Source organism: Lathyrus oleraceus, chromosome 6 (assembly GCF_024323335.1).
Source record: "Lathyrus oleraceus cultivar Zhongwan6 chromosome 6, CAAS_Psat_ZW6_1.0, whole genome shotgun sequence".
Classification (NCBI taxonomy): Eukaryota; Viridiplantae; Streptophyta; class Magnoliopsida; order Fabales; family Fabaceae; genus Lathyrus; species Lathyrus oleraceus.
In genome coordinates, this window is record NC_066584.1 from 320403871 (window position 1) to 320421049 (window position 17179).

Below are 17179 nucleotides of genomic sequence, written 5' to 3' on the forward strand. Positions count from 1 at the left end.
TTGATATCTTTACTTTTCATCACCTATGTCATCCTTTTTTTTACTGTAGGGGTTGAGCCATTTTGGGATCAAGTTGTTAGTCACTTTCTTGAGGTTTCCTTCTCTACCTTTTGTTTCTTTGATGCGGCAATGCTAGTTTCATTTTCATCCGTCCTGATATTCTCCTCTGATTTTGCAGCTTGCTGATAATCCTAATCCACATTTGAAAAATATGGCACTTGATGCGCTTGATCAATCTATTTCTGCAGTATTAGGTTCTGATCAATTCCAAAACTACAAACAATTCAAGCCTCTTCAAACATCTCAGAAAGTGAGATCTTCTACCCTTTTTATAACCAGAAACCAATATTTTATTCATAGCAGGATTCATAATGTGCCCCAATGATATGCAGAAGGAAGCCGATCTCGATAAGTTGATGTCTCTTGAATGTTCTGTCATAGCTCCTCTAAAAGCTCTTTATTTTTCTACCCAAAGTGTAGATGTTCGTCTTGGATCTTTGAAAATTCTTTTGCATGTCTTAGAGGTAATGCTATTGTTTACCGGTCAATTTTTGTTTTCGTTTTTATTTCCTTATTCTTAATTTCTTCAAGTGATGTTATTTTAAAAATCTTCCAGAGATATGGTGAAACACTTCATTACAGCTGGCCGAATATACTTGAAATGTTGAGGTTGGCCTTCTAATGCCTATGCCCCTATTTTTTTTTGGTAGCTCTTTGTTTAACCTATGCTTCTGTCTTGCTGTAAGGTATGTAGCAGATGTTTCCGAAAAGGATCTTGTTACTATTGGTTTCCAGGTATCTTGAGTTAGTTTGTAGCATTTATTGTAACGGAGCTATTAATATTATTGAGTTGACAAGTAGCACTTCTCTCTAGCTACTTATGATGCCAATTCTTAAAAGTTCTGTATATTAAGTGGGGAACTGGGGACCTTTTCAAGAGAGAACTCATTGTTAATTTGTTATCTATAATCCCTGGGTCCATTCTCTTGCAGTTTCTCTTGAAAATTTCTTTGGAAAGAAAAAAGATTTATTTACAATTATTTTATAATTTACTTCTGTTTTCATGGCATTGACTTAATAGTTAATTGAGTAAATTGTTAAAAATTCATTCCCTCTATTTTCCTCATTTTAGTATTCCTCCCCTCGGTTTTGTACACTTACACAAACCTTTTATTTATGTTATTTTTCACTAACTTCTTGTGAAAATTCTATTCCTTTTATTAATTTCTATCATAGGAGGGAGCTTTGTGTAGGTTTTGAAAAAATTTATCTGCTCGACTTTTTATTTTTATTGATTAAATCTACTACATCACATTTTAATCAACTCAAACATTGTGAGTACAGTGAAATTACTAAAATGTAAAAACTGAATAGGTTATGATTTTTACGCCTTAATCAGGAGATTATCATCTTTAGAGCTGTTTAACATTGATGATTATCTGTTGGATTACCCCCCCTTTAGTGTGTATATTTACAGCAGATAGCAGATAACTGAAACTTCTTTTTCACCAAACTGTGTTTTTGATTCATCCTTCTTTTTGAGATTTTGAACTTTTACAACACAAAGCCAAGCCTTTTCCCAGAAGATGGAGTTAGCTAAGTCAATCAAATGATGCCATAATGCTTTAGACCATCTATTTTTAATGGTTATTTAAATTATTTTAAAAAAGAAGTGGTTTCTCTCTTCCTCTAACTATTGTTTGTGGCCATTGTCTTGTTTTTGATTTTTCAAGGCATCAAATACTTATCAATTCTCATTACATTACACAACCTACAAGTTAATTATGGGGTGTCATTTTAAGTTATTGTTTTTTATTACTCATGAGTTTATTCCATTTATCTCTTGCTCCCAATTTTTTTTTTACTTACTTTTTTTTAAAAATATATTCCTTTCTCTTCAACATTAGAAAGTTTTCTAATTTTTCAGTTTTTATTTATGCCCAGAACCTACGGGTGATAATGAATGATGGACTGTCCGGCATACCTAGAGACTGCCTTCAAGTGTGAGATCTCAAATTTGACCATGCATACTGCATTCATGCATAACTATATATATATATATTTTTTTTAATCCTGTGACTACACTTTGGGTAGTAATTGTAACATGTTTGAGTTCTTTCATAAATGTTGTATTCACGTTACACATTCATTTATGCACAACATGCAACTTGCCCACATATACTAATTCTTGACAGGCTCTTCCTGTCATATTATGTTGATTATTTCGTGTATTACAGGTGTGTTGATGTGACAGGAGCATACAGTGCTCAAAAGACGGAGTTGAACATAAGCTTGACGGCGGTTGGACTTCTGTGGACTATGACTGATTTCATTGCAAAGGGCCTTCTCAATGAACCTTTTGAAGAAAAAGAAACAGGTTTAGATTATGTTTTCAAGCCATCCATGTCATAAACTTCCGTAGTTCTGAATTATACCAAGTGGTTTATAATGGTTATTCCTTCCAGGTGTCGGTTCCATAGTGAAGCAGGTAGACAGCGAAAAGATGGAGGATCAAGCACATAGTTTTCCCAATAATGCTAGAGACCGGCCTTCTTATATAGACGGTGTTGATTATGAGAAGCTTTTATTCTCTGTTTTCTCATTACTTCAAAACCTTGGGGCAGATGAGAGACCAGAGGTATGATGATTAAATTTCAAGTGTTGCTTTAACTTCCACTTTTTTCCCTCCTTTTGTTGAGTGTATCGGTGACGTTCATATGAATCTATTAGGATAGATGATTAAGGTTTTGAAGAAACCACTTATATCTACGCACCAAGTCCATTATATCCAACTCACCAAGCCCTAGTCGTGAGGGTGTATGTTATGGTCATGCATCAGACAATATTCAACTTATATAATGACCAATGATGGGTGGCAGCTATGACAATAAATAATTGAACAAACATTATTTTGGCCACAAGGAAGAAAACATCTCCATAATCAAGCCCATAAATTTAGGAATATCCTTTTGCTACAAGTCGGGCTTTGAAACTACCAGTCTGTCCATTTGCCCAAACTTTAATAGCATATACCCATTGACATCCAATAGATTTCTTACCATCGACATCAACCATGACTTGTCGCCATCCAAGATGATCAAGTGCCTCAAAAACATTTGAAGGAATGGAAATAGGAGATATAGAGGACACAAAAGGATAAAAAGGAGAGAGACGATGGTAACTTAAGAAGTTATAAATAAGAGGCAGATTGTGAGTTGACCAAGTACCTTTTCGACGAGCAATGGACAAGTCAAGATTTTCTTCAAGAAGGTTTGTAGCTGGGACATACGTTGGTGCAAGACATGATTCAAATGGTGTTTTAGTGCCTTCCAATTTTGTATTAGCAACGCCTGAAAGACGTTGGTATATGATATGTGATCTTTGAGATTGCTCAAGAGGAGGATTGTCAGGAATATTTGTAGTCAAAATTGATTCTTGGACAAGGGAAACCGATGGACCAAGATAAGGAATCGAAAAAACTTCTTGAGTAGTTAGACTCAACTATGGATGGTGAGAAGTAAAACTTTTCTTTGAAGAACGTCACATCTGCACAAATGTGGTGTAATGGTTCTGCACGTGGGGGTAACATTTGTAACCTTTTTGTAGCCTAGAATACCCTATAAAAACACATTTTATGGCTCGGCCAGAAAACTTATCAAGACGTAGAGGCAAGTCATAAAAACACATTGGTTACAAATAGAGATTAAAACAAGTTTATATAGAGTGTCACCCTTACGCATGGTTTTCATCTAAAGCAGAAGTAAGACAAAATATATGGAATGTAAGTTTAACAAAAGAAGTGTTTCTAACCTAGAGGTGAAAGTTGGAGACCATATCATCCCTCAAGTCACACAACTTAAATATCTTTGGTTTGTAATACAAAATGATTGAGAAATAGAAGGGGATGTAAACCATCGAATTCAAACTGGATGACTGAAATGGAGGAAGACTTCAGAGTTTTATGTGACACAAAGGTACCACTCAAGCTCAAGGGAAAATTTTATCGGACTGCGGCAAAATGTTTGGTGCTTAAGAATCAACATGAGAATGAAGTGTGTAGCAGAGATGTGTATGTTGCGTTGGATGTGTAATAAAACTAGAAAGGATAAGATTAGAAATGAAAATATTAGAGAGTGTTGGGGTAGCACCTATCTTAGAGAAGATGGTGGAAAATAGACTTAGATGGTTTGGACATGTAAAAAGAATACATGTAGATTCTGTGGTAAGGAGACTAGATCAAATGGAGATAAGTCAAACAACTAGAGGAAAATAAATACCTATAAAGACTATGAGAGAAGTTATCAAAAAAGATCTCGAGATTAACAATTTAGATAAAAGCATGATTTTGAATAGAACATTATGGTGAAAGTTGATCCATGTAGCCGACCCCATTTAGTGGGATAAGGCTTAGTTGTTATTGAACTGAACTGATCCATTATTTATATATACTACTAGAACTAAATGCACAATACATTTACAAGGAGATTAATATCAATGTTATTTTCTAGGTGCATGGATGTTATTTCCTAGATGCATCACTAACTAGATTGCTACAACTTCCCATACTAATAATTGCTACTAATTGCAATATTTCAATAATAATAATTGCTATTAATTCCAACAAGGATAAATAATAAGGGAAGATAAAATAGTTATGATTAGTTTGGTTAGTATGTTGTTAAAAAAATGTCATGTAAATAGAAGAAAAAAGGATAGAGGAAGCAATTTCATACATATTGTTGGAATTTCCGCTGTAACTGCGGTATTTGACTTGCCTTCACTTTCCATCTTAACTGCGGTCCGCCCCTAGTCGCCTTAATTGCGGCTCTTTGGCTTGCGTCATTGCAGCCCCTAACACCTTCACTGTGTTAGTTTTGAAGGGGTGAATTTAGTCCCACATTGCTTAGAAATATGGCTTGTGTTGTGTTTATAAATGGGAGCAATCCTCACCTTACGAGCCGGTTTTGTAGGGATGAGTTAGGCTCAACCCAAATTCTGAGATGGTATCAGAGCCTATCCTAGATCCATTGTTGGGTTTCCCGCATTGTCCACACTTTGGGCTCATTGAGGCCCAAGCATGAGGGTGTGTGTTGGACTTTCCGCCTTAATTGCGGTCCACCCCTAATTACGGCTCTTTGGCTTACCTCGTTGCAGCCCCTAACACCTTCATTGTGTTAGCTTTGAAGGTGTGGATTTAGTCCCACATTGCATAGAGATATGGCCTGTGTTGTGTTTATAAGTGGGGACAATCTTCACCTTACAAGCCGGTTTTGTAGGGATGAGTTAGACCCAACTCAAATTCTGAGATGGTATCAGAGCCTATCATAGATCCATTGTTGGGCTTCCCGCATCGTCCACGCTTTGGGCTCATTGAGGCCCAAGCGTGAGTGGGTGTGTTGGATTTTCCGCCTTAATTGCGGTCCGCCCCTAGTCGCCTTAATTGCGGCTCTTTGGCTTGCCTCATTGCAGCCCCTAACACCTTCATTGTCTTATAGCTTTGAAGGGGTGAATTTAGTTCCACATTGTTTAGAGATATGACCTGTGTTGTGTTTATAAGTGGGGGCAATCCTCACCTTACAAGCCGGTTTTGTAGGGATGAGTTAGGCCCAATCCAAATTCTGAGAGCCTTCATTGCAGCCCCCAGCACCTTTATTGTGTTGGGTTTGAAGCGGTGAATTTAGTCCCATATTGCTTAGAGATATGACTTGTGTTGTGTTTATAAGTGAGAGCAATTCTCACTTTACAAGCCGGTTTAATATGAATGTGTTAGGTCCAACGCAAATTCTGACACATATGATAATTGTGAAGGGAATCCTTGGAAGAGAGAACTGTTTCCTATTCTCCTTCATTCAATTTCTTTCATCTGATCACTTATGGGGCTAGAAACGGAGAATCTGTGTTTTAGAAAGAAGCTGTTGATTTTGTATTACAACATTCTTTTGAGAAAGAGCATGATTGGGCTTAGAAATAAGCTAAAACAAGTGCCAATGAGGCATAGTCCTGGTACGGCTGTGGTCAAAAAGAATGCCCGAGGATTATTGAAGCCAAAAATAAGATAGGTCGATATATATCCCCTCCATCATCTGGGTCACCTGGCATAAACAAAAATAGAGAAGATAATCCAAGTCGGTAGTGTGCTGGGGAAGTGGATTGTGGCAGTGGCATCAAGCACTGGGTAATTGTTGAACAATGTCTTATTCGTGGTTTCATAGCAGGCAAGCCACTATAGGGATCAGCCAATACTTGTTTTGCTGGATTTTATTTATCTTGAATCAATTAGAGAGTAGGATCAATTACGATCCCTGATTTAGACCAAGTTTGCATATGATGATATTCAATGGACAGTGAGGGTCACAATGATTTACCACTGGATAAGGTGAAGGAGAAGGTGAGGAGTTAGTTGTTATGACCATGGGTGTAGGTGAGCATGTGGAGCCTATATGCTAAGCGTAAGTAAAAGGAAGAACGGGTGGTTAAAGGTAGAAGCTGCCAATTAATTTTCCTCCACCTGTCAATGCTCATATCCCCCATATTTTCCTCGACATTGTGTGATACGATGAACAGTGCCCCGGTAGAACAAAATTATGGAGAAAGAGAAATTGCAAGGAACTTGCGAATTTTTATTGATAAATATTAGAAAAAATTGGTAAAAGCTGTTATATTTTATTCATCAGCCTTAGCTGGTTTATATAGTGAAGATACAATAATTACAATTTATTTTATCCTTAATTGAGAATAAAGAAAAATAAAGGTAGTATTAAAGAAGATAATAAAATCGGAAATAATATATTTTCCAACACCCCCCCTCAAGTTGGTGCATAGATATCTATCATGCCCAACTTGTCTATCAAATACTCAAAAGTAGGCCTTGCCAAACTTTTGGTCAGGATATCCGCAGTTTGTTGACTTGAAGTCACGAAGGGTAGACATATGATTCCCGCATCTAACTTCTCCTTTATGAAGTGTCGATCAATCTCAATATGCTTGGTTCTGTCATGTTGAACTGGATTATGAGCTATGCTAATAGCAGCTTTACTGTCAGAGTACAATTTCAATGGAAGCTCAATTTTCATCTTAAGTTCTTCTAGGACTCTAAGGATCCATAATCCTTCACAAATACCTTGAGACATAGCTCTAAACTCGGCCTCTGCACTACTCCTTGCTACAACTCCTTGTTTCTTGCTCCTCCATGTCACAAGATTACCCCAAACATAGGTACAATATCCAGATGTTGATCTTCTATCTGTGACTGAACCTGCCCAATCAGCATCGGTGAAGATAGACACATTTTTTTCACTAGTCTTCTTAAAAAATAATCCTTTTCCAGGATTTCCCTTCAAATATCTCAGTATCCTATATACTGCCTCAAGATGTTCCTCGAAAGGAGAATGCATAAACTGACTCACTACACTAACTGGAAAAGCAATATCAGGTTGGGTGTGTGACAAATAAATCAATTTCCCAACCAATCTTTGATATCTCCCAGTATCAACAGAAACATTACCTTCTCCCCAAAGTTTAGCATTAGGATCCATAGGGGTATCTGCAGGACGACATCCACTCATTCCTGTTTCTTTCAACAAGTCTATAATGTATTTCTGCTGTGAAACCACAATACCATTTTTTGATCGAGCAACCTCCATACCTAGAAAATATCTCATGAATCCCAGATCCTTGATTTCAAAGTCTACTGCCAATTTCTCTTTTACTCTTGCCATTTCCACTGTATCGTCTCCAGTAAGGACAATATCATCAACATAAACAATCAGGACAGCAACTTTCCCATCGTGGGAGAATTTTGTGAACAAGGTGTGGTCAGCCTGTCCTTGGATGTACCCTTGTTTCTTCATGGACTGAGTGAATTTTTCAAACCAAGCTCTAGGGGACTGCTTTAATCCATACAAAGACTTATTTAATTTGCACACATTTGATCCAAATTTGTTTTCAAAGCCAGTAGGAATGTCCATATATATTTCTTCTTCTAGACGGCCATTAAGAAAGGCATTCTTAACATCTAACTGGTACAAAGGCCAATCCAGGTTAGCAGCAAGAGACAAAAGAATTCTGACAGTGTTCAATTTTGCAACAGGAGCAAATGTCTCTGAGTAATCTATACCATAGGTCTGAGTAAAGCCTTTAGCCACCAAGCGAGCCTTGTACCTTTCAATTGACCCATCTGAATTATACTTCACAGTAAACACCCATTTGCATCCAACTGTCTTCTTGCCATCTGGTAGTGGCGTAACACTCCAAGTTTTGTTCTTTTCTAGAGCTTTCATCTCCTCAAGTACAGCTTCCCTCCACTTTGGAATTTCTAGAGCAACCTGTACACTTTTTGGAATTTCTACACTAGACAATTTTGAAGTGAAGGCAGACATAGATGAAGACAAATTTGAATATGATATAAAATTGGACATGGGATGTTTAGTGCAAGATCTGACAGGTTTTCTAATGGCAACAAGATCATCTATATCAGGATACAAAATACGACTCTCAGAAACAGAGATAGACTTACCTTTTCTTTTGTTAGGAAATTGATCATTCCCCGGTTCAGATTCCTGGCAGTGTTGAGATGTGGACTTGTCCTTTCCTTTATGGTGCTTTTTCACAAAAACCTTTCCTTTCCAAGTCCCGTTTCCTAATTCAAATTTGTTTTGTTGAAGTGACTCATTATTTTGTGGCATTTCAATTAGATCATCATTATCATTGTTTTCAGGATTCTCATTATTTTCTACAAGAGAAAATGTAGGCTCGGATTCACAAGGTTCCTTACTCATGACAGGAGTAGGATCAGATAAAGAATCGCGGCCATTTTCTGTTGGTGCAGGTGTAAAAAACTTAGAATTTTGTGATATTGGTAAAGATAAGTTATTTAAAAACCTCATGTCCTCAATTTGAAACGAGTCTTCGTTTATCTCCCCCCCTTGAAGATGAGTGTCATCAAAAAAAGGTTTATTTTCAAAGAATGGAACATCCATAGTGACAAACATTTTCTTATTTTTTGGATCAAAACATTTATATCCTTTTTGGGTTGGGGAGTATCCAACAAAGACACATTTTATAGCACGTGGCTCAAGTTTTCCAACATTTTTATGTTCATGAACAAAGGCTGTGCAACCAAAGATTTTTAAAGTCAAATCAGTTAAAACACGAGTACTAGGAAAACATTCTTTGAAGACGTTAATAGGAGTTTGAAAATTGAGAATTTTGGAGGACATTCTGTTAATTAAATACGCAGCTGTTAAAACAGCTTCGCCCCACAAATAATTTGGTACTTTATTTGAAAAAAGTAGAGCTCTAGCAACCTCTAGTAAATGTCTATTTTTCCTTTCGGCCACTCCATTTTGTTGAGGAGTATTAGGACATGAACTTTGATGAACAATCCCATTTTTTAGAAAAAAATCACCCAGGATAGTGTTAAAATATTCTTTGCCATTATCACTTCTAAAGATTTGGATATTTGTTTGAAATTGGTTCTGCACCATTAAAACAAAATTCTTTACAGCCTGACAAACATTTGATTTTCCCTTTAACAAGTACACCCAACATACTCTTGTATGGTCGTCTATAAATGTGATAAATCATTTTTTGAGAGAGAGTGTACTTGTACGGTTAGGGCCCCAAACATCACTGTGTATAATAGAAAAAGGCTTTGATGGTTTATAAGGTTGTATTGAAAACTGGGAACGATGATGCTTTGCAAATTCACATGCTTCACATTTAAATGAAGAAAAGTTTTTATTGTGAAATATCTTAGGAAACAAGTGTTTTAAGTAACGAAAACTAGGATGACCTAATCTTAAATGCCATACCATAATGTTGTCATCTTTATTATTCAAAACGGAAAAAGACTCAAAGCAGGAACTTATTGTTTTTGAAGGTAGTTGTGATGCAGATCCAATTTCAAGGTAGTAGAGTCCTCCACTCTCCTTAGCACTGCCAATCATCTTCCCCGAGTTCAAATCCTGAAAGACACAGTGAGATCGGAAAAAATTAGTTTGACAATTTATATCTTGGGCTAATTTACTCACGGATATTAAGTGTTAACATTTGAGACAACACAACTGACCCTTTACCTGCAATGGCTGAAAAAGAGCCATCTGCAATTTTTATTTTTTGATTACCTGCACATGGACTATATGAAGAGAACAAAGTAGATTCACCTGTCATGTGATCGGAGGCTCCTGAATCTACTATCCAAGTATGACTGGGACTGACACTAAGAAATGCAGAATTACCTTTTGTTGCTATAGAGCAAGAAGGGGTTGGAGACTCAAGGAGTTTGTACAGTCTGTCTAGTTGCTCCGTAGTGAATGGTAACTGAGACGGAAGAGATTGCTACCCTTGATCAGAATTACTAGCCTGAAATGCACGACCACTTTTCTTCTTCCAGTTAGGAGGTTTGCCTTTGAGCTTCCAACAAGTTTCACGTGTATGCCATTCGCGCTTGCAGTGATCACACCAAGGAACTTTGTCTGACCTTCTTCCCTCGTCAAGGTTCCTAGTAGCCAGAGCTGAGCCTTCAGATTCAGAATTTCGTTGTGTCTTACCCATCATAATTCCTTGTCGTGCCTCTTCCCTTCTTATTTCTGCAAAAATTTCACGAAGAGTTGGCAATGGTACTTTTCCTAAAACTCTACCTCTTACCTCATCAAGGTCTTTATTGAGCCCAGCGAGAAACATGAATACACGATCATTTTCTTGCCTCTTGAGAAACAAAACACTGTCTTCTGTACACCTCCACTTGTCATCATAGCAGAGATCTAACTCTTGCCACAGTGTTAACAGTTCATTGTAATAAGCAGTTACACTCCTGTCACCTTGTTTCGCATGCCATAACTTTGATTTTAAACCAAAAATTTGAGAGGAGTTTTGAATATCAGAGTATGTTTCCTTAACAGCTTCCCAAACATCCTTTGCAGAAGGTAAAAACATGTAAGGCTTACCTATTCCAGTTTCCATAGAGCTTACCAGCCACGCAATAATCAAGGAGTTTTCCAATTTCCATTGTTTGTAACGAGGGTCTCCTGTTGCCGGTTCAGCTACTGCTCCGGTTAAGAAATCAATTTTTCCTTTGCTATCCAATACCAATCGAACGGTTTGAGCCCATTCATTGTAGTTATTCCCATTCATTTTAGGGATATTGACCTTGAGGGAGTATGAGGAACCCTCTCGATCATTACCGCCTATGTTGGAATAACCGTCACCAAAAACAATGTTGTTCCTGTTTCCATTGTTGCCGTCATTACTGCCACTGTTTATGACCACCGACGGTTCCTCATGTACACCGTTTCCGCGGCCACCGCCGTTACTGCCACTGTTTATGACCACCGACGGTTCCTCATGTACACCGTTTCCGCGGCCACCGCCGTTTCCACGGCTGAAGCCCGAATCAGATTGTTGTTGGTCGCCATTACTGCTATTGTTTATGACCACCGACGGTTCCTCATGTACACCGTTTCCGCGGCCACCGCCGTTTCCACGGCCACCGCCCGAATCAGATTGTGGTTGGTCGCCATGGTTGGATCCAGTGTAGGCTTGTGATAGGGGAGACCACATGTTGTTGTCATTCGCCATAGGAGGTTAATAGAGTATGTGAATTGGGTCAAAAAATACGTACAGGGAAATTTTATGGTAACCCCTAACCCAACAAAAATAGGTTGAGGAAAGCTTTTACGGTAATCCCTAACCCAGTGCTCTTGATACCATATTAGAAAAAATTGGTAAAAGCTGTTATATTTTATTCATCTGCCTTTGCTGGTTTATATAGTGAATATACAATAATTACAATTTATTTTATCCTTAATTGAGAATAAAGAAAAATAAAGGTAGTATTAAAGACAATAATAAAATCGGAAATAATATATTTTTCAACAATAAAATAAAAGAAATACAATCTGAAAAACTACAAGAGCAGTTTGCTCTCTCAGAAGATAACTTCTTCTGGCCTAATAACTTCCAAATAAACTTCCCACCCCCTAAAAAAACAATAAACAACAACTTATATATCATCCAAAAACATCAGCCAATAACTAACTATTTGAATTTAAACTAGCACAATTAAATTATATTACTTATTTATTTTATTTCTCCTTTGATAAACCCTCCAAATGACGGGTTTACCCTTCTCCTTAGTCTGTGCGCTATCATTGTGGCATACTCTAGACTCGTAGCACGAGTCAAGATGGCATCACAAGGGTTCCTGTGCCAATTTGTAAGATCTCCAAACTCCCATTCTTCTGCACCTATACTTTTCCTGTGGCAATTAGGGAAGTTTGGACAATAAAGCAAATTCCATTAAATATTACAACCTATTTAACATTACTCTCGACTATTACTGCTGGATATGAAGGATTTGTAGCACTGAAAGTTTTGTTTTGCAGGTAAGAAATTCTGCTGTTCGGACACTTTTCCAAACATTAGGAACTCATGGACAAAAGCTTTCAAAGAGTATGTGGGAAGATTGTCTTTGGAATTATGTATTTCCTACGTTAGACCGTGCTTCTTTCATGGTAATATAAAATGATTGTCGTTGATATTTGAAAGCTTATTTTCAGCACAAATGGTTGTATTTTGAATTTTTGGTTATTTGGCAAGTAGGTTGCTACTTCATCAAAAGACGAATGGCAAGGGAAAGAACTCGGAACTCGGGGAGGAAAAGCGGTTCACATGCTCATACATCATAGGTATTTGAAATTATCCTTGACTTTGTTATATTCATTTTTTTAATTTGTGGCCTCAGTGATACACCTAGTTGAGAAAATAGGGAGAATGAGAAATGGAGAAAAAAGTAACGGTAATTATTGTATTACCTGAAAAGACTGTACATGCTAATGATCCCTAAAGGCCTAATCTTGTATCCACTAATTATATTTTTTTTTTCTTCCACAATAAAATTACCAATTGTAATTTGACTAAATTACGACACTTTGACCCTTTAGTTTGGATGCACCGGTAACATTTTTAATCCCACATCAAGGTTCGTTAAATTTAGGCCATGGTGTGGATGATTTAGTACCAGCTGCTATTGGCAATTTGTGAATTGCCACATTTATATGGGGGAACTATGCTGTCTTGCATAAACTGTCATCCGTCATTGACAACATTGCCCACATCACTTCCTCAGGTTTCCCTGTATTGCTTTACACTCTTCCTTTAGCTGAAGCTTATAGAAGCTTTCTCTTTCTTTTGAACAAGCTTAACGAATACAATCAACTGCATGTAACTCCAATAACAACTTGTAATGAGCTTCAAACAACTACTACTAAACTAACAAAATAACTGGTAGAGAGATCAATGATTGACAACTAGCTCAATGGACCATAACTTGCAACTAACAACATAGCTCATGTATTAAACTGCATGAAAGACAAATTATAATCTGATTGGTGGATCCACAAACTGGGTTAAAAGCTGAGAGAGGAGGAGAGTTAAATAGCTCTAAATACAAGTTAAGGAATAGGGAAACTAAAAAGATAGAGAAAAAAGTAGGTTTGCAAATCTCTTGAACAATGTACAGGATGCCGACTCCCACGTTTGTGTTTATGCTATACTATTACTGCATAATGATTAATGACACTTATACCTTTTACTGTAGATGCACTGTTGGGAACTACTTTGTTAATATCATAATCATTCCAAAATATCTTGATATATACTTATGTTTTAATCAATTATGCAGCCGTAACACTGCTCAGAAGCAGTGGGATGAAACCCTTGTGCTTGTTCTTGGTGGAATAGCACGTATATTACGTCTGTTCTTTCCTTTTTTCACAAGCTTAAGTAACTTTTGGTCTGGTGCGTTCAGCATTTAAATCTGATTTATCTGCCAGTTTCCTATGGTGGTATGTACACGTAATGCTGATTTAATTTGGCCATGTGTAGGCTGGGAATCATTGCTTCAGTTTGTGGAAAATAGCATTTTAAATGGTAGCAAAGAAGTAGCACTTGCTGCCATTAATTGTTTGCAGACAAATGTTAACTCCCATTCATTGAAGGTAGTGACAGTGATATGAGTCAAATCTGATATTCTGTTTGTATATGTAAACTATGCTGCCAAATTGAGCTTCCCAAAGCCCTTCATCTTTGATATTAGCTGTTTTGACATTTAAGTAGTGAACAAATATATGAAAGCAGTGTTAGTTGAAATATACTCATAAATACTGACAGAAGTTCATGAATTAGGGAAATATGCCTATGCGTTACCTGATTTCAGTGGTCGATGTTTACGAGCATGTTCTGAAAAATCCATCCAGTTACAGTGACAAGGTGAAGCAGGAGATTCTGCATGGTCTTGGTAATGTATTGATTTTCATTTTATCATTATACGATAATTTATTTCTTTGTACGTTACTCAGGGAGAATAGTCACACCTTTAAGTTTCTATTTGCACCACTGTCAAGTTAGCTTCAGATAGTGATAGTGACATGAGGCTGATTTCACTTAATGTTTTTAACGACTATTAGGAGAGATTTATGTCCAGGCTCAAGGATCGTTCAACGATGTCATATACACACAGTTGGTAGCAATCATAGATTTGGCTATGAAGCAAGCCATGATAACAAATGATAACTTTGAATTGGAATTCGTAAGTCCATATTTTAAAAACTTTTTCTTTCATTTAGAACTGTTACTGTTATGTTCAACACTTTTTCCATCTATACCAGGAAATGTGTAATATCCAATGCATAACACAAATGAAGATAATTTATTAATCCTCACTGCACTTTACAATTACCATGTCTATATTATTAGTTTTCAGAATTATTAGTGTTATAAAGTTGTGAACTTCATGTATTGTTACTGATAGGAGTTTGTATGGGCCTGATCAGGGAGACGTCTTTGTGAGGCTTAACAATGAATAGCCCAAAGTGTGGAGAGTTTACACAAGGAAAAAGAAGAGAGTGTGAGGAAGGTGTGAAGGCTGAATTGATAGTTAATATTCCCCTATTAAGGGGGGGTTTGGGGAAAATAGAAGTTTCAGGAAGTGATTTGTGAGAACCTTTACGGTTAGGCAATGAGAGAAATACCTTCTCTTTGCTCAGGAGCTCTAGCTCTTGAATTGTATTAAGCTTTTACTCATTGATTCTATTTCTGTTATATCTGCTCTATCAGTTGCCTTGGAAAAGAAATGTAACTTGCAATCAAATACTGTTCTGTCTAAATTGAAACTGTTAACCAATGATTTACTCATCAGTAACAAGGTGTTTGCCAGTTGTAAAAATTGAGGTATAGCTGAAATGTTCACCAAATTGCAATGGCGGACTAAAGAGTTCGTAAGTGTCCTGTTTTGTTCATGGCCTATGAAAAGCTTGTAAATTATCTGAAACATGGAAATGCTATTTTTATTCTAACATTACTGATTCTTGGTAGTATGTTTCTTGATAATTTTTTGTTTGTAAACTTGTTTTGTTGTACGTTCTAAATTTTTGTGTTTAACTTCATTGCCGGCTTCGTAAGGCTTTATACTCTCTTAGCAGCAGAGGCGGTAGATTTTGTAAAAAACAGAAGTTAGAGTTGTAACTTTGGAGTATGACGAGGGATTCTCCGCGTTCATATTTAGTTCATTGCACAGTTGATGAAAGGGAAATGAATTTATTACCCTTTCTACAGCAATAATGATTTCCAGAAAATTCCATAATTTTTATGAACATGACACTATATTTTTAAGTTCCATCATGTTAACTTATTTATTCCAGGTGACTTTTTGTAGTTTTGCCTTTGTGATATTGCTTCCTCAAATTTTACTTTTCTTTCAAGGGAACTTACTTTATAAATGCAGGCATTCCTCAAATTTTACTTTTCTTTCAAGGGTGCTTACTATAAAGAACCTATTTTATAGTTGTAATAGAATTATCCTTTTTAAGTATAAAGTTTTTCATAAATGGGTTGTTCCAATTTTCTAGGGTAATGTCCCACCTGTGCTACGGACGGTATTGGAAATCTTACCGCTGTTAAGCCCAACTGAACACATTTCTTCTATGTGGCCTGTTTTTCTTCGAGAGTTTCTGCAGTATCTTCCTAGACAGGAAACCCATTTACTGAATGACGATGGAAAAATAGATCACGCAAGAGGTTCGGATCTTATCCCAAGCATGGAAATATTTGGTTGTATCTGAGCTAGTTCAATTTCCCCTTTAGGTTAAAATAAAAAATCCATTCTCATTTGTGCAGATTCTCCGGTGAACAATGAACCACCTAATGGTTCTATTCCAATACCACGTGATATAGTAGCAGTGTCTCCGGATTCTGGGTCAACTGCAGCTATAAATGCAGGCATTCCTAGTTATATATTCGCAGAAAAGCTAGTTCCTGTACTGGTAGATCTATTCCTGCAGGCACCTACAGCTGAAAAGTATATTGTATACCCTGAAGTTATTCAAAGCCTGGGAAGGTAGTAACTGCTCTTGATAAATTTTAATTGTTTCTGCTACTACACTCGTTAATGGTAGATAGGAATAAGATAGCCTGCGTAAGTTTTGTGTTGGACTTTCCGTCTTAATTGCAGTCCGCCCCTAGTCACCTTAATTGCGGCACTTTGGCTTGCCTCATTGTAGCCCCTAACACCTTCATTGTGTTAGCTTTGAAGGGGTGGATTTAGTCCCACATTGCTTAGAGATATGGCCTGTGTTGTGTTTATAAATGGGGGCAATCCTCACCTTACAAGCCGGTTTTGTAGGGATGAGTTAGGGCCCAACCACACATTCTTGAGAGTTTGGAGAGTGTTTTTCAAAATTTTAGTTGAAAATATTTATATAATGTAGCCACGAAAAGACTGAGATTGTGTTTCTGTGAAGAGTAGATTCAGGCAGAGCTCATAGTTACTGTAGCTGCACACATCAGGGGTTGTATGATGTTTTAATCGGAAACCAATGAAGAGAAACTTGACTTGGGATGAATGCTAATCGTGGAACTACATTTATCCTCTGATGAGAAATGTTGTCATGCTTTCATTTTGGGAAGATGTGCTGATACTAAATTATTTCTTTTATCTCTTCCGAGTATCACATGCAACTTGATGTGGGACTTGGCATCCCATAATGCACAGGTCCCTATCGTAGCATCAGCGCAGGAGCTATCTATTGAAATTTCAGAATATATTATTATGATTTCATTGTTATCGATTACAATAGATCAAATCTATTTATAGAATTGCAGTTAGGCTAAATCAAGAGAACAA

General features: G+C 36.9%; 1 protein-coding gene across 1 annotated transcript in view; it reads left to right on the forward strand.

Moving 5' to 3' along the window:
• LOC127097391 (uncharacterized) overlaps positions 1 to 17179 on the forward strand; it is a 45751-nt gene that overhangs the window by 20717 nt on the left and 7855 nt on the right. Inside the window, exons 24-39 of the mRNA XM_051035886.1 lie at positions 50 to 93; positions 179 to 310; positions 393 to 524; positions 617 to 669; positions 747 to 795; positions 1945 to 2003; positions 2238 to 2377; positions 2466 to 2638; positions 12384 to 12512; positions 12601 to 12686; positions 13682 to 13797; positions 13885 to 13997; positions 14185 to 14296; positions 14466 to 14587; positions 15906 to 16074; positions 16174 to 16393. Coding sequence (XP_050891843.1) covers positions 50 to 93; positions 179 to 310; positions 393 to 524; positions 617 to 669; positions 747 to 795; positions 1945 to 2003; positions 2238 to 2377; positions 2466 to 2638; positions 12384 to 12512; positions 12601 to 12686; positions 13682 to 13797; positions 13885 to 13997; positions 14185 to 14296; positions 14466 to 14587; positions 15906 to 16074; positions 16174 to 16393 — 1849 coding nt within the window. The remainder of the gene's footprint in view (positions 1 to 49; positions 94 to 178; positions 311 to 392; positions 525 to 616; positions 670 to 746; positions 796 to 1944; positions 2004 to 2237; positions 2378 to 2465; positions 2639 to 12383; positions 12513 to 12600; positions 12687 to 13681; positions 13798 to 13884; positions 13998 to 14184; positions 14297 to 14465; positions 14588 to 15905; positions 16075 to 16173; positions 16394 to 17179) is intronic.